The sequence below is a fragment of the Pelmatolapia mariae genome, linkage group LG4 (genome assembly GCF_036321145.2).
Source record: "Pelmatolapia mariae isolate MD_Pm_ZW linkage group LG4, Pm_UMD_F_2, whole genome shotgun sequence".
NCBI classification, from domain to species: Eukaryota; Metazoa; Chordata; class Actinopteri; order Cichliformes; family Cichlidae; genus Pelmatolapia; species Pelmatolapia mariae.
Genome location: NC_086230.1, coordinates 1,564,477 through 1,590,000, shown reverse-complemented (window position 1 = coordinate 1,590,000; position 25,524 = coordinate 1,564,477). Strand labels below are relative to the sequence as shown.

At 42.1% G+C, this 25,524-nt stretch overlaps 1 protein-coding gene across 5 annotated transcripts in view; it reads left to right on the top strand.

Moving 5' to 3' along the window:
* The window catches only part of rbfox1 (RNA binding fox-1 homolog 1), a 147,884-nt gene that overhangs the window by 2,841 nt on the left and 119,519 nt on the right, over nucleotides 1-25,524 (top strand). For 4 of the 5 annotated variants that reach the window (XM_063471052.1, XM_063471051.1, XM_063471050.1 and 1 more), the window contains exon 2: nucleotides 23,891-24,175. The exons of the other annotated variant lie outside the window; for it this stretch is intronic. In XM_063471052.1, coding sequence (XP_063327122.1) covers nucleotides 23,891-24,175 — 285 coding nt within the window. The remainder of the gene's footprint in view (nucleotides 1-23,890; nucleotides 24,176-25,524) is intronic. 5 annotated transcript variants of the gene reach the window in all.

Here is a 25,524-nt window from a genome sequence, read left to right as displayed (position 1 = left end):
TCCGAGCTCCATATGTTGGTTGTTAAGATTAACGTAGCAGTGCTTTACAAACATTCAGAGATGAACTTACACACTTTCTTTACTTCTCTGGGATAGCTTGCTTGGAGATGTAAAGCTGGTTTGGCAGCACGTAGCGAGGCTCCAGATGCTTTCAGTGTGAAGTAACTCCAGACCGCCGGCAGGTGTCGCACACAACAGCCGCTCTATCATGTGACGCATCACTGCTCTGACGTGCTGAGGTTACGCCATGTCGCAGGTTTTGTGAGGTGCTTTTGTGATATTTAATGGATTGGGCTACATTTTTTTTTCTCCCCAATATCCAATCCAGTAATTTAGGTCAGGATCGGACCGATACCGACACTGTATATCGGATTGGTCCATCCCTAATACTGACGGGGGCTAGAAAGAGAGAGCATATTTCTCCTGGCTCTTACTGGCTTCATTGGCTCTTCATTGGTTTCCTGTTAAATCCAGCATTGAGCACTTCACTTTCACACTGCAGGCTTACTTGTTGTTCCTAGAGTATTTAAAAGTAGAATGGGAGGCAGAGCCTTCAGTTTTCAGGCCCCTCTTCTGTGGAACCAGCTTCCAGTTTGGATTCAGGAGACAGACACTATCTCCACTTTTAAGATTAGTCAGACCTATTTCAGGAAAACCTGAATCCACCATTAGTTATGTTGCAACAGACTTAGGCTGGTGTTTCTCCTCCTCTCACCCCTTTTTTACTCACTATGTGTTTATACATCACCCTGCATTTAATCTTTAGTATTTATTAGCATCTGTCTCTCTTCCACAGCTTTGTTTGTCCTGGCTTCCTCCCCTCACCCCAAACTGGTTGCACCATATGGCCATGAGCCTGGTTCTGCCAGATGTTTCTTCCTGTTAAAAGGGAGTTTTTCCTCCCCACTGTCACCAAAGTGCTTGCTCATAGTGGGTGATCTGTTGGGGTTTCTCTGTATTATTGTAGGGTCTTTGAATTACAATATTAAGCACCTTGAGGTGACTGTTGCTGTGACTTGGTGCCATATAAATAAAACTGAATTGAATTAAATTCTGTTGAATTTACACCTACTGTATGGCCAATATCAAAAATGAACCTTACGCATGTTTTTGGACTGTGCAAGGAAGCCAGAGTACCCAGAGACTCCACACGGCCTGTTATTCAACAAAGGTGTTTACTGTGCTTTAAATCACTTTTTTTTACTTGTTGTTTGTACTTGGAGATTTGTTTGGTATGCGCATTCCTTTTTTGTAGTGTCTCGATGTCTTCATGTGTCATAAAAATATTTCAATATGCAGACATTATTTTTATCACAGTGACATGATGTGCGTCCAACTGCAAACAACACAAACCAACGAGAGCAAAAATGAACAAACACACTGAAATAGATGTTAAAGCTGGTGTAAATGACATATTTACTTCCACCTTGCAATTAATTTATAAACATTTATCTCCATTATACAGATTATATAATCAAAAGTCGTGTTGCTGTTTTTATAACACCATGTTGCGGGCCTTCTGCCGCTGCGTCTGGAAAGCAGGCAGAGAGAGAAAATGCAACGGGACAAGTGAGAAGAAAGTGTGACCGAGCAGAGTCCTGGAGCAGAGGAATACTTTCATGGTGAGGTGGGATGACAGTGCTAAACGATGAGCAGAGAATGGTCATTAAGAAACTTTCCTCTGTTAGTCTCATTCCTCTATCCAGCTCACATGCTGTGAGTGGTTATGTGCATTTGTGTGAGAGAGAATAAGAGCTTTTGTCTTCAGATTGTGTTGATGTGTTGGCTTGTAATGCCAGAGCATTGTGTATGTGTGTGCTTATGTGTGTGTGTTGCCTACATACAAAATCTGGGTCTTTGAAGCTATATATAGTTTAGCAGTGTAAGACATTTTGAATACAGCCGAAGGCCTTTAGGGATCCCGTGTGTGTCTGTTTGTGTGAGTTGGACATATTTTCAGATCTCACAGAACATTCATTATTTTTCTGTGTACATACTCAAATGGTTTTTGTTTTATTGAAAGCATTTCTAGTAAGTAAGTAAAATTTTATTTGTATAGCACCTTTCAAGATAAAAATCACAACGTGCTTCACAGAAAAGCTAAAACATAAAAACCGAAATCAACCAAAAGCAAGTTTAAAAAGATGAGTTTTTAGCTGTTTTTTAAAAGAAACCACTGAGTCCACAGAACCAAAGTGCTCAATAGGCTGTCAGAGGCACATGTGAAAGAGTGGATTATGCACACAGACACACACTCGATGGACTATGTGATCACGTGCACACCACATTCCCCGACCCATGTCTGTATGTTAACAGGCAACATGATCTCAGCTACTGTGTATTTTGGAAATGATGCTGCCATATGTTTGGACTAAGGGTCTCCATGTTCTCGGTGCTTGTGCTAACATTTTCTTGTGATAGCATCACTACTTTGTAGAGCTCCGTCTTTTGCATTGCTACTTTTATGCAGGTCTAATAGTGTCTGGATCATTTTATGAGAGCTTGCCATAGAGCGTGGATGCTCTCTGGGTACTCTTGCTTTCACCCAAAGACATGCAGTTAGTTTAGGGGGGTTAGGTTAATTTTAAATTACCTATAGGTGTGAATGATAGTGCAAATGTTTGTCTGAAATGTGTGGGCCCTGTGACAGACTGGTAATGGTAAATGGACTGGTTCTTATATAGCGCTTTTCTACTCTGTCTGAGCACTCAAAGCGCTTTATACAACTAATTCATTCACCCAATCACACCCATTCACACAAGCACTTTTTCAAACTGTTTAGTGCTTACTGTCTAACATTTATACACATTCACACTCCGATGAATGCATCGGAGAGCAACATGGGGTTAGTATCTTATATTTGACATGCAGACTGGTGGAGCCTGAGAGCGAACCACCAACCTTCCAGTTAGTAGCTGACCTGCTCTACCATCTGAGCTACAGCCACCCCGTGATCTGTCCAAACTATGCCCCGCCTCTTGCCCTTTGACAGCTGGGATAGGCTCCCTCTCCCTGCAACCCAAAATTGGACAGGTGGAGGAGAATAGATGGATTACACAGCAGTGGTAAACAGATTTCAGTACAGTAGATGTCCTTACCAGTTAGAGAGAAAATGACTCAAACATCTCACAGATGTATTATTACCTACAGCTGCTTTCAGTACTATTGATCCTTAGTTAACTTCAGTCATTACTTCCTCCAAACCATCAAATTGTCTATTACCAAGGTTTTAATAGTTTTGCAATTTTCATTAGTTTTTATTTCTATTTCGTTTTGGCTTTAGATTTTAAATTGTATGTTAGTTTTCATTGGTTTTTTACTATTGGTTCTTGCTGGTTTCATTTAGGTTTTATTTGTTGAAAATGCTTCATTTCAGTTTAGTTTTTATTGGTTTCAGTTTTAGTCTTTTTTGTAATATGAGACCAGGGGCAAGCCTGTAAAAAAAAAAAAGAAATAGTTGACTGTAACACAATCCCAGTTTCATCATAGTTTTTTTTTTTTTTTTTTTTTAAATTATACTAATTTAGGGCAGATGAACAACCATCCACAATAAGCAACTATAAAAGATATATGGCAGAGTAACTTTGTAATGAAGAAAATTTCAGTAGACAAAATTACAACAGCACGTACAACAACAACAACAAGCAGGTAGTTTAGATTGACAGAGCTTAACCAACTCTAAAGTAACTTAGATGAATTTTAATTTAAACATTAGAAAGCCCAACACTCAGTGCAGGCGTTACAGTTCTGATAAAACACTGCAACTGATTCATAATACAACAAAAGCAAACCATGATGAGTACAATTAATGTTTTGGATACTTTTTGCACATATTTTGGTAAAACACCACAGCTGGTGTAATTTGATTTTTTTCTAACAGTAAAACTTTGTTTTAAACAACAAAAAGAAAGCACTGAACCGAACTGCGAGTGTGCCTGTGCAGGTGGGTGAAAAAGAGAGGTACATTACTCAAGTAACAATCTTTTGTTGATCTTAAGGAAAACTTTTGGCTCCAGAGCAGGGCCCTAGAGAAACACACACAGAAAATAAGTGTTCCACAAATCAGTGTGAATGCATGAGGGGGGAGACAGAGAGAAGGGGGTGCGGGGGAAGGATGGCCTCAAACCAAGCAAAGAAGGTGCTGAGCTCCTCTGTAAGTTTGAGGCTGCTGTCGGGGGGCTCTGGCCTACACCACCTAATGATAGTGCCTAGGTGTCAGTAAGGAAGCCCTCTGTCCTCCTCCGTTAGGTGGTTTTAGTCACTGTCACATTCTACACAGCACTTTTTGGAGAAAAGGGCAGACTGCTGTTCAAAGATGGACCAGGATGTCAAATCAAAACAGCCCTGTAGCTGGAGGAGAGCATCATCTGGCCATATACAGTGGCTTGCAAAAGTATTCGGCCCCCTTGAACTTTCCCACATTTTGTCACATTACAGCCACAAACATGAATCAATGTTATTGGAATTCCACGTGAAAGACCAACACAAAGTGGTGTACACGTGAGAAGTGGAACAAAAATCAGACATGATTCCAAACATTTTTTACAAATAAATAACTGCAAAGTGGGGTGTGCGTAATTATTCAGCCCCCTGAGTCAATACTTTGTAGAACCACCTTTTGCTGCAGTTACAGTTGCCAGTCTTTTAGGGTATGTCTCTACCAGCTTTGCACATCTACAGACTGAAATCCTTGCCCATTCTTCTTTGCAAAACAGCTCCAGCTCAGTCAGATTAGATGGACAGCGTTTGTGAACAGCAGTTTTCAGATCTTGCCACAGATTCTGGATTGGATTTAGATCTGGACTTTGACTGGGCCATTCTAACACATGGATATGTTTTGTTTTAAACCATTCCATTGTTGCCCTGGCTTTATGTTTAGGGTCGTTGTCCTGCTGGAAGGTGAACCTCCGCCCCAGTCTCAAGTCTTTTGCAGACTCCAAGAGGTTTTCTTCCAAGATTGCCCTGTATTTGGCTCCATCCATCTTCCCATCAACTCTGACCAGCTTCCCTGTCCCTGCTGAAGAGAAGCACCCCCAGAGCATGATGCTGCCACCACCATATTTGACAGTGGGGATGGTGTGTTCAGAGTGATGTGCAGTGTTAGTTTTCCGCCACACATAGCGTTTTGCATTTTGGTCTCATCTGACCAGAGCACCTTCTTCCACATGTTTGCTGTGTCCCCCACATGGCTTGTGGCAAACTGCAAACGGGACTTCTTATGGTTTTCTGTTAACAATGGCTTTCTTCTTGCCACTCTTCCATAAAGGCCAACTTTGTGCAGTGCACGACTAATAGTTGTCCTATGGACAGATTCCCCCACCTGAGCTGTAGATCTCTGCAGCTCGTCCAGAGTCACCATGGGCCTCTTGGCTGCATTTCTGATCAGCGCTCTCCTTGTTCGGCCTGTGAGTTTAGGTGGACGGCCTTGTCTTGGTAGGTTTACAGTTGTGCCATACTCCTTCCATTTCTGAATGATGGCTTGAACAGTGCTCCGTGGGATGTTCAAGGCTTGGGAAATCTTTTTGTAGCCTAAGCCTGCTTTAAATTTCTCAATAACTTTATCCCTGACCTGTCTGGTGTGTTCTTTGGACTTCATGGTGTTGTTGCTCCCAATATTCTCTTAGACAACCTCTGAGGCCGTCACAGAGCAGCTGTATTTGTACTGACATTAGATTACACACAGGTGCACTCTATTTAGTCATTAGCACTCATCAGGCAATGTCTATGGGCAACTGACTGCACTCAGACCAAAGGGGGCTGAATAATTACGCACACCCCACTTTGCAGTTATTTATTTGTAAAAATGTTTGGAATCATGTCTGATTTTCGTTCCACTTCTCACGTGTACACCACTTTGTATTGGTCTTTCACGTGGAATTCCAATAACATTGATTCATGTTTGTGGCTGTAATGTGACAAAATGTGGGAAAGTTAAAGGGGGCCGAATACTTTTGCAAGCCACTGTATTAAAGACCTGGCTGCTTTGTTTCCTGAGGGGAGGCAGGGATGAGGAGCAGAGAGAGGTGGTCAGATTGTTTGAGGTGGGAGAGGGGTGGCGGTTTGCAGGCCTGTTTGATGTGACACCTAACATGTTGGGGGAATTTGGGGAGTACAGATTTCAAACATGCCTTATTAAAGTCCCAACCAACAATATAGACGCACGCCAGGTGCTCTTTCTGCTGTTAACTGATAATAAATTGGAGATGGTTCTGGTGGATTACGCAATATGATACCCCGAAACAGTGCTGCTGCACACCATTTCAGCAAAGATCGTGGTGCAGGCACTGTTTCGTGTCATCTCCTGAGGTGGCATCCCAAAAGACATACTGACTGACCAGGGCACATCGTTCATGTCTGGCCAGTACCATAATGCAGGTTGTAAAACATGTCAAGCAGTGACTGGTCTGTCTGTGATGTCTCTCAGTCAAGCCACTGCAACAATATGGCTCAGTGACGGCTGGATCTGGCACACTGCAATATGAAACATTACAGTGCACCACTACTGGCTATGGTAACGGTGACTTTAGACTTCAGAGGAGCAAAGTGATAGAGATGAAAAAATGAGGGGAGAGGGGGGAATATTAGACTCCACAACCTCGTTATGTCTGCTGGCATTTTAACTTCTTTTGATGATTTAGTAAGAAGGGAAGGAGGAGATGTGTTCTCTCCTCTGTCCATGACACAATTTCAATCCTCCACTCATGCCTTCCTCTGCCTGTACTCTCCATGACAAAGAGAGAGAGAAGAAAAAGAATTGAGTGTGTTTAATTTAGAGGGCTCTCAAATGTGTGAAATCCTTTATGCTATCTGGGTCAGAGTGTGCCTTACAGGATGAAGAACCACGCACAAAAAGATGTTTTGTGCACGTCTCTCTGTTACATGAAGTGATCAAAGGGTTATCGCATGTATGGTTTTCATACTTGGCGCAAGTCATAGCAAAGTGTTAAGGCAGGTCCTCAGTGTCAACCCCTGAACCTTTGATTTCCATAAGCAGCTTTAGGGTTTAAAAACATCTTATCCTACCCCCCCGCATTTGAAGAACTAAGAGGAAGCATCTAAATGCCCAGATGCTACATCTATACTTGGTGAACTGCAAATAAGTGGTGAATAAAACATTTGTCCTTTCACACTGAAGAACTAAACTACTGAACTATAGTTTTCTACAAAAGTCTAACATTTTCTGTACAAAGACGCATACAGTCTTAGAAAATGGGCTGCAGTAAAAGCCGGCTTCTCTCCATACAGGTACAGTCCTCGTTATTGGACAGGGTAACTTGATGTACCCTTTTGAGAGAAAAAAGTGTTAAAGGTACAATGTTTCTTGTTTCTTAAGGTGCAGTGTCTGGAGACAGATGTTCACACAAATGCAAATTAATGATTAATGAAATTAGGAAAAATAAATTTAGGCAAATAAATATTAACCACAACACAACCAGTGTTTTGGATTAACATGTGAGAGACAGTTTCAGGAAGTTTAACCTGTTGTTTTGATATATGGTTCATGGTCCTTGTATATAGTGACAGTTACCCATGTCACACAGTGCTCAAGCTTTTTAGTTCAGCGGTGATATTTTTAATATAATTAAAAACTCAGGATGTAGTCCTGTTGTTTTGATCATTAAAGGCTGTTGTCAATACATAAATATAATTTAACATAATTTGAAACATTACCACATATTAAACCATAAGTGAACTATTTAAAATGATTAACTTTCTCTAAAATAGAAACAGAGCGATTCTGAATAGCTAGTTCATGCATTTATTACATCTAGGCTGGACTGTAAGCGAGCGGAAAGCAGAGGAGGCACAGGAAGCTGCTGATCGGAATGATACGAGAATGCTATTCCGGATCGTGCGTGATCTCACTCGCACCTTTTGGGGTCAAGGAGTGCCAATTAAAAGTAGAGATGGCAGACCTGTCGTCACGCAGGAAGACCAAGATAAGCGCTGGGTAGAACACTTCAAAGATCTCCTGAATCAACCCGCCCAGACACGCCCTTGTTGGACAATGACTTGGCCGAAAATTATGAACTCGTTGTGGACACTGGCCCCTTCACTATGGACGAGACCAGGGCTGGACTGGGACAAAAAATCGGCCCGGGCATTTTGACTAGAGACCGGCCCACCAGGATAGAGATTGAAAATGTGACGTCATTCAGGGGTAAAACCGCAAAGGATTCTAGGAACTTGTGGCAAGAGGTACTAGCGCACGCAGGCTTTCAATTGAACTCAGTTACACAGCGATAAAAAGAAACCCAAAAAATGGCAGGAAGCTGTTGTATTATTAACTGCAATAGCCGGTCGCATGACAGCCACGGGAAGCCGACGGGTAAAGAGATCGTTTTTTTTATCGGATTACGTCGTTGAAGAGAAACTTTTTAAGCCATGTTTCCGAAGTAAGAGCCGACGGATGGTCTGGATATACCAAATATAACGTCTCAGAACACTCCAGCTCACATGTTAGTCTGCTCCAAGCATTCCCACAAAGGTTAGTGTTTTGTAGTAGTTAATACGTCATTTTTCATAACATAATTGGTGATATAGGTTACAAGCAAGTCTGGCGCTGAACAGAAATGGTCGCGCTATGCTCCTTTGTTTATTGTGCATAAATAGTGAATTGTCCTGACACAATATTGCGTTTCGCTTTTGTTATTACCATGGTACATTGACAAAAACATATACTTTTATTCACAGGATAAAACAGTTGTTTTGTATCACTAATTGTCCAGTGCGATTACAACATACAATATTATTGTCACTGCTACATTTCTGTAATGCGTACCAGAAATTATTTCCACTACTAATTAATTACCGTTGAGCTCAAAGGTTATATTAATAAACGGTTAACGAATGTGTATTTATGAAGACGATTTGTGAGACTGGTAAACTTACCTTTGTTTGTACGATGGTCTTTCGTTCTACACGGTGCATTTCAAGGTCCTGTACCCATCCGTCGGTAAACTGTACCTGGGCTTGTTGCAGTGACCTGAAGTTACTAAAAACTTCATGAGTGTATGCACTCACTCCAAGAACCATATAATTATAAATCTGAGCGTGGTGAAAGTTGGGCAGCACGCTGACGTCTTTTGTCCACTCTGTGTGCTCGTAAGGGTCTGACCCTTTCACTCCTTTGATTTTTTCCTCGTATCTTTTCTTTGCCTTTTTGTCGAGTCTGTCTTTGTACGGTCCGGCATTATTCTCCTTAGTTTTGTACATTCCTTTTTTGTGCGGCAAAGAAAAACCAAGAAGGTATTGGAACCGGAGAACGAACTTTTTGCGGTGCTGCAAATGCTTGCATTTGATGCGGTACTTGGATTGTTTTGCCACGAGTTCCCGGCATGCGAAAGTCACGTGATCTGTCAATCGCTATAGGAAAAACCATAAAGCCTTTGCATGAAAACAACTGCTTTGATGTACACTGCCTTGTTGGTATATATGTATCAATCTAATAAACTTAAACCTACACCATCCTCCCTATTCTGGATTTTAAACAGCACATAGCGGAAACAAAAAGACTGCTTGGTCGAGTTAACCTCCTGAACTATCTACAACACATGGTAGAAACCTTAAATTAAGACCAAGAACACTAGAGGTGAGACATGATCATTAATTAATATTAAAATTAATAAATGACAGATTTAGTGATATTTTCATAAACACCTCCTTTCCTTTTTTTGTTCTCCATTTTCTTTAGTTCGTCTATAAGAGTGCTAAACAAGGGGGAGGGTGCATCCGGCCTCCTCGGCTGTAATTGGTCCAGCCCAGAGTCGATCATGACCAATTGGCCAATCCAACACCTTTCATTATATATACCCTTCCTAAAAAAAAAAAAAATCCATCGGCCCATAAAAACAAAAAATCGCCAGCGGCCCACCGGGCAAATGCCCGGTATGCCCGATGGCCAGTCCAGCTATGGATGAGACAAAGGCGGCGATTAAGTCTCTCAAGAGTGGAAAGGCAGCCGGCGCCGACGAAATTACCGCGGAACTTCTGAAGTACGCCGACCCCGTTCTGGTCAGAGCTTTGACAACTCTGGTCAACAAATGCTGGGAAAGAGGCGAAGTACCCGGCGACTGGACGAGAGGTACCATCGTGAAACTCCCAAAGAAGGGTGATCTGTCAAACTGCAATAATTGGCGTGGCATCACCCTCCTCTCCATCCCAGGGAAGGTGTTCGGAAAGGTATTACTTCGGCGACTATTGAGAACGGTGGACGAACGGCTACGCGAGGAGCAGGTGGGTTTCAGAAGTGGAAGGTCCTGCATTGAACAAATATTCACGCTGAAATCAATTATTGAGCAGAGCCTCGAATTCCAGCAAAGGCTATGCGTGAACTTCCTTGACTTTAAAAAGGCTTTTGATAGCCTGAATCGAGACACGCTCTGGAAAATCATCAAGTCTTACGGCGTACCCGACCGCTTCATTACCACGTTCCAAGCATTGTACCGCAACTCTAGTTGTTGCGACCGAACAGACAACGGCATCACGGAATATTTTAACATCGATACTGGTGTGCGACAAGGCTGCGTCCTATCGCCATTCCTCTTTAACATCGCCATTGACCATGTCATGAGCCGAGCAATTGGACCGAACACGATGGGCGTCACCGGACGTGATCCCCTGCAGCAGTTCACAGATTTGGACTTTGCGGACGATATAGCCTTACTTGCACCAACACTCCGGGCTCTTCAGAAAACAATCTCGTCTTTGGAAAGCGAAGCAGCACCGATAGGACTCAGGATCAGTGGTGAGAAGTCGAAGATTATGCGAGTTGGTTACGCTACACCATCAAACACAGCGGTTACTGTGAATCAGCAGCAGCAGGAAGGAGAGGTGGACAGGTTCGTGTACCTGGGTTGCACTTTTAGTAGTGACGGGGACGTGGAGCATGACGTTAAGTGCAGAATTGGGAAAGCATGGGCAGCCTTTCAACGACTACGACCTATATGGATGACCACTGCACTGCCTTTATCAACCAAGTTGCGGCTCCTGAAGACCATCATTATACCGACGGCACTGTATGCAGCGGAGACTTGGAAATCAACTGCAAAGATCAACCGCCATCTTGACGTCTTCCAACAACGTTGTCTTCGACGGCTGCTCAAGATCACATATCGGGATCGCATTACCAATTGGTGGTATTTCATACAAAAAAGTATATCGCCGTGCGGGAGTAGAGCCGCTCCATGTCCAAGTCACCAAGCGTCGGTTCAGATTTGCCGGTCACATCCTTCGGCTACCGGACCCGAGACCTGCCCGTGTCGCGGTTCTGTGGAACCCGAAGAATGGAAAGAGATGGTGAGGAAGACCCAAAATAACATGGAGGAGGACTTTCCTTGAAGATTTACGTTCAGTCGAACTGTCATGGGATGAAGCAACAACTGTCGCGATAGACCGAGTTCGATGGCGTTCTCTTGTCGCCCGATGCGCCGATCTAAGTCTAAGTCTAAGTCACAATATCCCACCAAATGTCCATTTAACTTGTGTTGCCAATGATTCAAAAGCTGACCAACAACTCGAATAGAATTTATTACAAGCTGAGGAGGAAGCCCATCAGGATTATCCAGCCGAGGTCCAGCCAGCTCCACCACCCTCTTTAGAGAAAAAACTCAAGCAGCTGTCTGGATAATGTAGTCCTCCACCAGACAGGACAATCCAGCAAGCTGCCAAACAGTACATGTTGTTGCACGAACCAGTGCAGAGAATCAGCCTGCTATAGCCTCCCAGAGACCACATGGAAAACCACTCTTATAAAAAGGTGGAAGAAATCAAGAGTTCAGCTTGCTCAGGTCCATCAGAAACAGAGATAAATCCAAACCCATACCACCAAGTTGCTGAAGAATACAACACAATACCCTCCTCCGCACTAGATCTGAGGGTCCTGTAAGTAGCCTCTGAATAAACTGAAAATGAAAAGCAACTTCCACCTTCCTCCCTAGGGAGAAAAACAATAGAGACAGCAGTGCACACTCCCACCTGGAGCAATCTGAACAAAAACGCTCCCGTGAACCATGTCAAACTAAAGCTCCAACAGAGTCATTTCCTCAATAAATTATGAGGTACAAATAAAATTAAAATAACACAGTTATCCTTTACTATTAGACAAGTAGAACAAAAAAAAGTGTTTGGCAGAGTGACAAACTTAACTCACCACAGTGACGTTTGGATTTGGATCATTCGCTATTTCATACAAAAATAATATCATCCCACTATGTTTATATTACATAGTTATTGTCCTAATATATTCTTTGGCCTCCTCCGCCGAGACGAAGTCACGCTGCGTTCCCTGATATGTGATCCGTAACCTGGCCAAATAAAGGATCCCAAATCGGACTCCCTGGATGCCACAAGCTGGCGACGGACCTCATTAAAAGCCGCACGGGCCGGCGCTGTCTTAGCGGTGTGATCAGGGAAGACAGAAATGGTCGTGTTATTTATCTGTACCCTCTGCAGCTCCCTGGCTTTCTGAAGAATCCTAGCACAGTCGGCGTAACAACACGCATTTTTGGATTTTTATGTGATATTAAATTCTTGTTGTTTACCATATTTTTGTGGTACATCAGGTGCCACACTATTAGTTTTTTAGTTTGGGTTTTGTGTTTCTTTAGTAACGTCACTTTCTTCTGTTATGTATTTTTTTTTATTAAATAAATATTCAGCATCCTATAAATTGAAAAGCTGAAATGACCAGTAATCAGAAATATGAATAATCATCCAGCTTAAATACTTTTCAGATCGTTGCGCTCTTTTTAAATTCATACTTAACACATGGTCCAGAATTTGTTGGGAGTACGATTGCATCTTACACAAAAATAATTCTCCAAATTCTGTTCAAAAACGCTATGTTAATAAATAGACGTTTAGTGTTGTAAAACTGACAAAGATTAGGCACGTGTGAGTGTGTTTTACATCCCAGCATTGGTATAACAAATTGGCTCTTTTTAAACAAAATGAGCGAGAGGCTGCACTGAGGATTGATTACTACAATGAGAAGAGAGAGACCTAAAATAGTGAGCAGAAGTGCTGAAGTTAATACTTTTTCATGCCAGACTAAATCAGGGAATAATGAGAGTGTTTTGATGTAGGATTCTAGATTTCCACAGAGTGTGGATGGAGAGTAATTGAAAGATGCTAACAACATTGCATTTTAGACCTGACAGACATGAACAGATGTTATATATGAAACGAAGTGGAGAAAAGAAGACAAAACAAAAAGGAAGCAATCAAGAGCAGAAAGGAGAGTGAAGCTTGTTCAGGATGCAAAAATGAATCTCAAATTATTTCAGGACTAATTTCATTACCGCAGTTAAATGACTTTGGTTAATGGCAGTGAGAACCTAGCATTTGGCTTTTTTCTGTAGACTACTAGACAAAAACAGTTAAAACTGCTTCCTCTGTTTGTGTCGTTATACTGGCGTTCATATTCCTCAGCTAATACTTTACTAAGGTTTGCAGAGGGCTCCTGATTAGTGCTAGAGAGTGCACCTCATTTTAGACCCTTTTTTGCACTCTTCAGGTTACAGTGACTTGTACTGCTGTTGCATCCTTGGTAAAGGGCAATTATCTATATCCTAAATTGCAACTCATGGAAACAAGTCTTCAACTTTTGGTTACAATTTTGTATATCAGTGTAATAATACAACTAATCTTTAAAATGGTGTAAAATTAGAAAAATAAAGGGGTCCCATCCATCCATTTTCTTATTGATTATCTGTTGCAGGGGGGCTGGAGCCTATCTCAGCTATCCTAGGGTTAACACACAGAGAGAGAGACACTCTCTCACATTAACACCTATGCCAAATGTCGATGCCAGTGAATCTAATAAGCATGTCCCTTGACTGTTATAGTTAACCATAATTCTAAATCCAACATGTTGGAAGTTAGAATAATTATTTTCATTGTTCCATTATTACCAGTTTTTAGGAAAACAATTTATCAAGCTCAGGTGGTAGAGCAGTTATTCTTGGGTAGGTACCCTTGGTTAAGATACTGAACTCTGAAGTGTACCTGATGCACTAATATGTAAGTGTCTTAATATGAGAAAGATGAGCGAATTGAAAAGAGGATGAGTGAACTGAAAGGAATCAGTAATTAAGTAGCAGCATGAAATAAATGTCAGATGAATCTGAAAAAGTAGCAAATTAAACAGGAGAAGGAACATCTGCAGCAGAAATTACAATACCTGATTCCCAAAAGTTGATTCTCCTCCTCTGGACGTTTTCAGTGGGAGAAACGTTTCGTCACTCATCCAGGTGACTTCTTCAGTCTCAGCTGACTGCAGGTTTCCCAAATCTTATAAACAGTACATTTGCACAATGACTGAAACCAGCCCACTGAAGGAACAATGGGCTGTGGTCAGTTCCTTGATCATTAATATGCAAATTGCCACGAACACTGATCAACAACCACTGATCAAAGACCATTGATCAATGGTCAGTGGCCACTGGCCTGTAGGTGTGAATAGACTCCTGGCCTGACGAGTTAGCTGTTCTGTGTTTTGCCATCTGCCAGAGGTTGTTTGGTTTCTAGTGCAGCGTGGTTTGGGGTTTGTATACTCCTGATACATAAGAGATCACTACAGGTTTTTGCTTAGGCAGCAGTTGTCCTTCTCTTCTGGATTGCCTGGAGCGTTCTTTAGGTGCCTTCCCAGCGCTGACAAATATCCAGCTGGGATATTCACATTTACTCAGGGCCTTTTGATACGATGTTCTTCTTCTTCCCTGGCTGCTGTGTCTGACTGTTAGCTATTAGCCAGATGGATGGCTGATGTGAAATGCACACTTCTTTACATTTTACAAGTAGTTACCACTTACCTTTATTACTGTAGTCTTGCCTGTGTGAAAGCATATATGAAATAATGTATATTACAAACACACACACACACACACACATGTCTGGTTTGCTATCCTCGTGGGGACATCCCATTGACATAATGCTTTCCCTAGCCCCTTACCCTAACCCTAACCATTAAAAATGAATGCCTAACCCTAACCCTTACCCTAAACCTAACCATAACCTAATTGTAACCCTGACAGTAAAACCGCATTTTGAGTGTGAAAATTGCTTTCAACCCCGAGGGGACCTGGATTTTGGTCCCCACGGTGCAGAAAGTCCCCACCAGGATAGTAAAAGTCAGATTTTGGTCCCCACCAGGATAGTACGAACCCGTACACACACACACACACACACACACACACACACACACACACACACACACATGTCTGGTTTGCTATCCTCGTGGGGACATCCCATTGACATAATGCTTTCCCTAGCCCCTTACCCTAACCCTAACCATTAAAAATGAATGCCTAACCCTAACCCTTACCCTAAATCTAACCATAACCTAATTGTAACCCTGACAGTAAAACCGCATTTTGAGTGTGAAAATTGCTTTCAACCCCGAGGGGACCTGGATTTTGGTCCCCACGGTGCAGAAAGTCCCCACCAGGATAGTAAAAGTCAGATTTTGGTCCCCACCAGGATAGTACGAACCCGTACACACACACACACACACACACACACACACACACACACACACACACACACACACACACAGTGATTGATTTCTGTCATCACTGTCTGTGTGTGTGTGTGTTTCTGTCTTTGCCTCTTGCTCTCTGCTGACTGTGATAAGTAGGTTAAGCTTCTCTGGGTTAATTACAGTGTTTCAGATGTAACTAATTTGCTGGCTGCAGGCACCACAATATGCTAAATACCCTGCAAACGTGTGGGGGTGGCGGGAAAGAGCATCATTCAGAATAGACATTTTAACATGTTTATTGCTATACAGATAAGACACTAAGCTTAAGCTGTAACCCATACATTATTTAATGTTTCGCATATGTTCATCTTCATCCAACTATTGTTTACTATTGTTGAACTCACCATGCAGCATCAAAATTCAAAAGACAAATTGTTACAGATTGTTGTCCATTTTCAAACTCTGTCTTCAGAGCAGAGTGATCTGGGCATTTGTATCTTTTATGCGGTGAAGCCATTGCAGCGGCGCGTGGTCTGACCAGAGGGCGAATGAGCGTCCCAGAAGGTAATAACGAAGAGAATCGACCGCCCACCAGGCACTCTTTCTCGACCGTACTATAACTCCTTTCCCCGTCTGTCAGTTTTCGGCTGATGTAGAGAACCGGCCGCTTAACCCCCCTTACCTGCTGGGTCAAAATGGCCCCGCACCTTCTGTTTGAGGCTTCAGTCTGCAGGATAAAAGGGAGGGAAAAGTTAGGGGTGTGGAGCAGCAGCTCTCTGCAGAGAGCCTTTTTTATCTCCACAAATGTCACGTGGCATGGCTCTGTCCACTGGACCAGATCTGGAGCACCCTTTTGGGTGAGATCAGTCAAGGTGCTGGTCAGGTCCGCGAACCCAGGCACGAAACCTGCGGTAGTAACCTGCCAGGCCCAAAAACCGCCTCCCTTCCTTTTTGGTCTTTAGATGTGGGCAGGATGTGATGGCTGCTGGCTGCACCTGCCCGCCCCCAAGTGGTACCCCAAATACTGTACCTCCCTCCGTCCAACTGCACAGTACCTCGGGTTGGCCGTGAGCCCCACCTGCCTCAGGGACTCCAGGACCGCGGCCACCCACTGCACATGCTCCGCCCAGGTGCCACTATGGATGATAACACCATCCAGGTAACCGACAGCATATGCGGTGTGTAGCCACAGCACCCTGGAAGGTGGCTGGGGCTCCAAAAAAGTTAAACGAGCTGGTGCAAACCGTATGGAGTGGAGAAGACTTACTCAGAGTTTCTATGTGATTTCTCAGACTTTTTGTCTGATTTAGAGCTCAACTCAGATAAAATAATTATTGTGGGTAAATTTAACATTGATGTGGATGCTGAAAATGACAACCTCATTACAGTATTTAATTTAATTAGACTCAAAATGTCTCTCTCAAAATGTAAAAGAACTCATCCACTACTTTAATCACTCTCTGAATCTCCTGGTGACATATGGGTTGGCTGTAGCTTAGAAGGTAGAGCAGGTCATCTACTAATCAGAAGGTTTGTGATTTGATCCCTGGCAAGATACTAACTCCAAGTTGCTCACCGATGCGTCCATCGGCATATGAATTTATGTGAATGTTAGATAGAAAGCACTTTAGTAGAAAAAGGATAGAAAAGTGTGTGGGGGAATGAGGTATAAAGTGCTTTGAGTGCTTATGTAAACTAGAAAAGCGCTATATAAGAACCAGTCCATTCACCATTTATATATGGCATAGAAACTGAACACTTAACTGTGTTCTTTGAAAACCATCTTTTGTCTGATCATTTCCTGATAATATTTAAATGTACAATAATGGATTTCACAGCAGTGAGGAATACATTTCATTACTGTAGATGTCTTTGTCAGAGTGCTGCACTGTAAGGATATGTCACGGTCGTGGGTCGGTGACCCAGTGTTTTGGTTTTTGTATTATTATTGATCTTTGTTTTTGTAACCCTGGTTAACATAGCTGTCAATAAATAAAAGCCTGTTAGTAAAAACAGTTATAAAAATATATTACAGGTGGTAAATAGTCGAGAAATAGATCATAATGGTTAAGAAAATTCATTAAAACCATCAGCAATGATATAATTCATGGTATAGGATTTCATTTGTGTTTAAAAACATGATAAAAGGTTAAAAAACTTGCTAATTCATTGTGTTTTTATATTAATTCAGGTAAAATGGCTAAAATATGTGTCAGACTCTTATTGTGAAAGGGTACGCTGCAGCGTGACTCCTGTGATCAGCCACACCCAATCGGGTTGTTCCTTCTTTTTTTGATGCTGGAGAGGGAGAAATGCAGACAGTCCTTGTGGAGCTGCTGCCTAAACGAGTGGAAAAAATATTAAAAACAAGTCAGAAGTCTACATAAAACTATTTTTGTACTCTGGAGAATGTATTTTTGTTTTTCCGACCTGTCCTTGCCTTGGTGACGTTGTGAACATAACTGAACGGGACTTGGCCATTAAGGTTTGGATCGGGAAATGCCGAGCTAGAATCGGAGTTTGATCCGCTGAGCGAGAAACAAGATGGCGAGCCACCCGCGGACCCATTGAACTGTACCGAGCAGGAAAAAGGAAAACCGCCCCCTGCTGGACGTTGAACTCTTTCGCTGAAAAGAAAACTGGTAGAATTAATCCATACACCTCTGCAAAGGAACAGTGGACTTTCAAAGCACTGGATAACCATTCAGAGCAATTCCAGGATTAATAGTTAAAGGACACAGAGACAATTTTCTTTTGTTTGCTTAAGGGATTCATTCAGCCTTTTGCTGAATTGTTTTCAGTTTTACAGTTTTTTGTTTTGTGTAATTTATTTTGGTCAACCTTACATTTTAATGCTGTAATGGTGTTATTGGAAATGTAAATAATTTTGTTGGGTTAAAAGAAAATAAGAACTGGTTGAAATTTAAAGGTGAACCTAGACCAAGATTAAATTAAATCTTGGGCCTAAAGAACTAAACTTGATTTAAAATAACACAGTGTTAATGCAAATAGATTAAAGGATAAACTTGAACTTAGAACTTGAAATGAATAAACAATAACCTAGGTTGAAAATAACATCCTTTTAAAGCCAAATAAAAGGTTTTGAGATAAATGGGATAAATTAACAGAAATTACTGAACTAAAAAGGAAAAGAAAATATCTTGTTTTCCTTAAAGGCGTGTTGAATGTTTTATGTAATGTTTGTCAACTGTCTATTATCTGTTTTTTTTGCAAAATAATAAGCCGGCAATTTAAACTTATTTTCTGGTCTGTGGTCTTTATCACATGCTACACTCATTACTACTCTAGTAGTCGAACCTAACTGGTCCTAGTATACTGTAATGACTCCAGAAGTGTTACATTTTCATCTGGGTTTTCACTGCTACTGTGATGGTTTCTGTTTTGTATTTCTAGTTCTTAGGCTTTGTTCCCTGTACTCCATGTCCCCTCTGTGTAGTATCAAGTCTGTGGCCTTGAGCCGGTTGTATTTCCTGTTTTACTTTGAAGGTCCATGTCTCAGGCCATGTATTTTGTTTTTGCTTACTCCCTGCCTCGTCATGTTTGATTAGTGTCAGCCGTGCTCCCTGCCTGTCTGCCATTTCCTCGTGTGTGTATTTATAGCATGTGCTTCCCTTTACTTCTTGTCAGATCGTTTGCGTTACTTGGGCGTTTCTCCTGTGTGTCATTTGACCCGTGTTTCGGGTTTCAGGTTAGTTTTCCAAGTTTAGGTTTTGTTTGCTCTTTTCTAGTTGTCCCTGCCGCTTATGTTCAACTTCTGCTCATCCATAATTCAAGGCTCGTTTCTGTTCAACGTCTACATCCATCTCCATTGTCTGTGTTTGGGTCCACTCCTCTTTCATCTCCACACTGTTCCATGACAGATTATAATTCCTCCACTGTTATCTACTTTAATGCCATGTCCCAACAGTGCAGAGCACCTCCTTGAACTCTGTCTGTCTCTGTGGAGTTTGAGATCCCTCAGCTCAGTTCCAACCAGAACTAAAGTAAAAGGCTTAACATTCAGTCATATATAGAATACAAATCTAACAGCTGCTGGGAGGAAGGACCTTCGATATATGTTCATTCTTTGTGTGCTTTTGCTAATAGTAAGTTTATTCTTAACTAAGTAACTTTATTTGTTCTTATTCAAGAAGATAAATCAAAATATAAGTTTGTACAATATGTTAACTGAGAAATGTAGTCTGAGTACTGAAAATGTCTGTTTTAATATGTAGATTTGATCTCTGTACACATGATCCAACCTTTCATATTCATGTCTTAGTCCATTCATGTCCGTCATTATACTCTTAAAGATGGAAAAGAGTGTTAAATGTTGTAGTGGTTAAACACAGATTAATGTGTTTTTGTTGAATTAATTGTGCTCAATACTGATCTGAAATTAATCTGTTAAATAAGTGTTTAGGTTAAAAAGTCAAATAAGTTAATAAGTCACTGCTAGTGTGAGTCAAATAATGAATCTAAGGACAGGCCTAACTGAAAACCTGTTTAGAAACATCCTTGAAAGATATAAGGGTGTTTGTGTGTGTGTGTGAGGAATGAGGTGACACACAGGACACTCTGATCTCTGAATGTTTAAAGTGTAAATAAAAATTGTAGACATTCACTTTTTAACCCTTTTTGAAACTCTAAAGGAAAAAACATCAGAGTACTGATCTTTAATAGTGCTAATAGCTCTTACTGGTTACCCCAGTCCTTTAAGTTTAACAGTCCTTTGGGTGCTACTGCCAAGACCTCTAAAACCAACCCAGAACTTCCTGTGCTACACTCTAGGGTTTAGCTGCTGCTAACGAGCGTGGCTGATAAGACCAATCCTGCAACGCTACTCAGGACATCCAGTTTCTTATGTGATCACTTTTTTGGACACCACTCAGACAGCCAGCAATTTAAGAATGTGGAATTTGGATGTGGAATTAGCTTCCCCACCCTAAATGACCATAGCCCCTCCACCCTTATTTATTTATATTATATAACTGCCGTTGTATACAGCCCCACAATGTTTCTGTTTCAATGTTTCTTACGCGTACAGCATGTATACAGTTTCACTCACATGTATACATAGATATTGCTTTTTATTTTTTATTTTTTTCCCTCGTTGTATATTGTTTCCTCTTCTTACTTTTGCACCTTTGTGGTCCAGCTACCTAAGTCTTAAGGAGAAGGTCCAGCTAAACATGTCACTCCTGGTCCAATTTGGGTTTTGGCAAAGATACACACTGCTTTAATATTGATTTTAGTGATCTCAGATTGATGTAACCAGGTGTCGTTATTGCCGACGTGATTACAATTATACAAAATTTATGTTTACCCTTAGCCAGCAGTTTCAGTGTTGCCGATTAGAGATGAGGACTGTGGTGGTGTACTAAGCTACTGAAATCCTTAAAGATCAAGTGAATGAATGAATGAATTTTATTTACAGGTTAAGACTACACTATGACATGAGATATTAACTGTAAGTTTTCAATACACAGATAAGCTACTGTGTGTTGTAACAGGAACAGGAAGTGATACTCTACCGCAAAGAGCCAACACCAAGTGAGAGCGCCACTTAAAGATTCAAACTTCTCCCATGCACACTGAAGGACGTGTCCTGGTTGAAAATGACTCAAGAGTCCTCACAGTATTACTGCCTACATAGCAAAATTGGTACAGCCCACACAATGTGGTTTGGTGGCCCAGATCTGGTTTGCCAGAGGTGGCCCACACATGGGCCAGCACAAGGCCAGACACACTGCGGGCCCTGTGCTGGCCCAGAACAGTTTCAGCTCTGGCCCCAGATGTCAGCCTAATGTGTACCTTAATCAAGCCATGTAATAACAACATGTGCTGGAACATAATAGGGCAAAGGTAACATGATGAAACTCTGTTCAGACAGTGAATGGACTGATTCTTACATACTGCTTCTCTACTCTCCTGGATTACTCAAAGTGCTCTGGAGGAGCCAGCGGTTGAACCACTAACCTTCCGATCAGTAGGTGACCTGCTCTACCTCCTGAGCTACAGCCACCCGGTGGTAAGCATGAGTAAACACTCACTAGGTTTTGGATAAAGTGTACACTCACAAACCTGTCAAACCTGCATTAGAAACGTTGGCTACCATAGCAGTATAGTATTGCAACATGGCATTTGGATCTTCTAACTAAAATAGGAAAATAGGAACATAAATAGTGCCATCATTGCCAGACCTGGCCCGTGTCTGCCATGACACCAGTCAGTCAGAAGTGCCAGCTTGATGCCGGATCCGGGCCAGACCTGTTTTCTATGAGCCTGGGCCACATAAACCAAACCACAATCGAGCCAGATGTGGCATGCCATCACACAAACAGTGTCCTACGCCAGGCCTGGCCCATATCTGGATGACATACCACTTACCACGCCAGAAGCCAGCCAGCAGTGCCGGCTTGACACCAGATCCGGGCCAGACCCGTCTGCTATGTGGGAATAATCCAAGTAGAGCCCTTAGGTCTGCTGATAAGTTGCTTCTGACTATCCAGGGAACTAGACGGAGAAACAGAGGTGACCGAGCTTTTACGATCGCTGCAGCCAAACTCTGGAACAGTCTGCCCCTTCACATTAGGTCGTCGCCAACACTCGACATTTTTTAAAACCCGGTTGAAATCACATTTGTACTCTCTAGCTTTCAATTATGACGAGTCTTTTATAGTAATTACTATGTATGTTTACTATTTTATCTCTATTATGTACAGCACTTTGGCTCAACCTGTGTTGTTTTTAAATGTGCTTACAAATACATTGATTTGATTGTGTGTAGGTCCCAGGATCAAACCTCTGGCTGCTGGGACATAGCAGAGCATTGCAGTCTTTGTGGGAGACCAAAATATGGAATGGAGAAGTCCATCCTGTAACTGTTTCAACCATTGCCTCTTCACTCTTACCTTTAGATGAGTCAGACTCCAGCTGGTCGTTTTCTGCCTCTGAGGCCTCCTCCATGTCAGCCTCATCCTAGTCCTCAGGATGAGGCGCCATCTTCATACTCGAGTGCAAAATTATTTCCAGAGCGCCCTGTGTGCTGTAAAGTTGTGCCATCTAAAAAGTGACTGCTTCAACACTACTGCTCATACCTCTAACCATTTATAATACAGTGCAGCATTCTAAGAGAGCACACTTAGAGATGGACATCACAAACTCACATTATCGAACATCAATAGCAGCACACACTTATCATTTCAGCAGCGAGGCACCCTTGGAGAAAACAGAAAAAAGTGTGACATTTTGCTGCAAAATGTAGCGCTACGTGGTGGAAAAGTACACAAAAAACCCCCCAAAACTATTTTCTGTTGCTTACATTGTAGAGGGGCACTTAACCACACCTAAAAAGTAAAAGTACAGCCAAGGGTTAAAGTGAGATTCAGCAGGTCAGAAAACCCCAAGATGTGTGCAGGGAAAAGAATCACAACTCACAGACATTTCTAACGTGAGCTTCGACAGGTTTTCTTAGTGTACAGGCTGTGATCAGCTGACCTGCGCTACAAAGACCACTTTGTGGATTTATGCAACTGAATTCAACAAGAACAGTCAGCAGATTCACAAGTGTGTAACTTGTGCAGTAGTCAGCAGTCTTACATATTTGTTTAATATGTGCGTTGAAGGACATGTCCTGGTCAAAAATGACTCCAAGGTTCCTCACAGTGTTACTGGAGGCCAAGGTAATGCCATCCAGAGTAAGAATCTGGTTAGATACCATATTTCTAAGATTTTCAGGGCCGAGTACAATAACCTCAGTTTGATCTGAATTAAGAAGCAGAAAGTTAGCGGCCATCCAGGTCTTTATGTGTTTAAGACATTCCTGCAGTTTAACTCATTGGTGTGTGTTATCTGGCTTTATGGACAGATAAAGCTGGGTGTCATCTGCATAGCAGTGAAAATGTATGCTATGTCTTCTGATGATACTGCCTAAGGGAAATAGAACTATCCATTTATTTTACTTTTCAAAAGTTTTTGTATCTTAATGACCTTGTAGTACCATATCACCCTATTAGAGCACGTCGCTCTCACACTGCAGGCTTACTTGTTGTTCCTAGAGTATTTAAAAGTAGAATGGGAGGCAGAGCCTTCAGTTTTCAGGCCCCTCTTCTGTGGAACCAGCTTCCAGTTTGGATTCAGGAGACAGACACTATCTCTACTTTTAAGATTAGGCTTCAAACTTTCCTTTTTGCTAAAGCATATAATTAGGGCTGGATGTGTGATTGTTAGGGATTTCTCTGTTGTCTTTGTATTATTGTAGAGTCTTTACCTTACAATATAAGGTGCGCCGAGGAAACTATTGTTGCGATTTGATACTATTTAAATAAAACTGAACTGAATTATATTGAATTTAATTAAATTGAGTTGGTCCTCTGAAGTAAAAACTACGTCTCTTTTCTTATACAGGCTAACCAGGACTTACCAGCTCCCCCAGACCCATCCATGGCCCAGGCTTTCCCATCAGCCCCATTTGCTCCCACACCCCAGAGCATTCCAGCTGACTTTACAGCTTCACATGCCCATCCACATCAACACTCTCACCCACACCAGAACCCAGCAGCACCACAGGACTACACTGGGGTCCAGGGTTCCATCAGTGACTGTCCACTCAATATGTACCAGTCCTCCCAGAACCACAATGAGCAAAGTGGATCAGACTCTGTCAGTCAGACAGTAACTGGCACAGCCACAGTAAGTCTTCAAAGAAGGTGTTTACATATTTTGTTCATGTGACCAAGTGGTCGGCGGGGTTATAAAAGAAATAATAAAATGACAACGCCACCTGGGGGGAATTTTGCCCCCAGGAAATATAAAATTGTTTAGAAATGAAATGTAATTAAAACAACATTTGCACAGGTTCAGGGATGCACACTGAGGCTGGCTCAAATATTAACACAATTTTATTTATTAGTAAAAAATAAAACAACAATGACAGCGCACTGAATGCAGTGTCATCTAAAACGGTGTCCCAAATTACCATAAAAATAAACATACAACTGGGACTTACCAGCAGCGGTGGACCAAAAGAAAACCACACAAAAAACCCCACTATAGTCTATTCACCTGGTGCTGTACAACAAAGGAAGTGTGGAAAACGACCCGCCACCTAAGGTCCCACGGCTGCTGGTAGATCCTCAGTTCGCTGAAATAAAAGCACAAGACATACACATTAAAAGAATAAAACATGGGACATCAAATAACAGGTTCTCTATATACTTAAAAGAATTAAAAGAAAAACTGAAATCTTTAATGAAACACACCCACATACACACCACAGAGCACAGATTGGAAATGCTTGCACTCTGCGAGCCAGCCCACAGCTGGTGCCGGTTCCGATTGTCCGTAGCCCCACTCAGTCTCGTGCAGCTCTCCACAAACTGGGAGAAAAAGGGGAGGCAGTACCAGTTTTGTAGCACCAGCCCGATATGCAGCTGAGGATTGCCCTAGCCAGCCGCAAAAGCTGGAGTGAAACAATAGTCCAGAAGGGGCTTAGAGTGAGACCCAAAGCCCCCAGGGGCGAGGCGAGGCAAACAGCAGGAACAAAACTGGACAGCCAATAGAACGGAAGACAAGACAGGAGCTCGGCAGGTGTCTCGACTCTTCGCTTAAAATCAGGCGGTTGGTCCCTGAGAGGGTGCGGCAGCAATCAAACCCTACAAACAAAAGGGCAAAGATAACTCTAATCTTCTCTAATTTACAAATACTAGCAGCTATAATATAAGCGGCTTACCCCAAGACTGGAGGCGCTATACTGCACGGTGGACGCAACTCAAACGCGTCTCTCCACCACGGCTGGAGTAAAGAAAAGAGAAACAGCCACGCTGTAGCGGGCTGCAGAAGTATTACTACTAGTTACCTACTTCTGAGAGAAATCAGAGGTCAAAAGGAAGCCTACCTGTAGCAGTCACACAATCTGATCGTCTCGGTAAATTAAACAATAGGCCAGCATTTACTGCTGTGTCGCGCCAGAAGCTCGGGAGGAATAAACCAACAAAAAAACCGGCTTCCCTTTATACAGACAGACACCACCCTGTAATCAA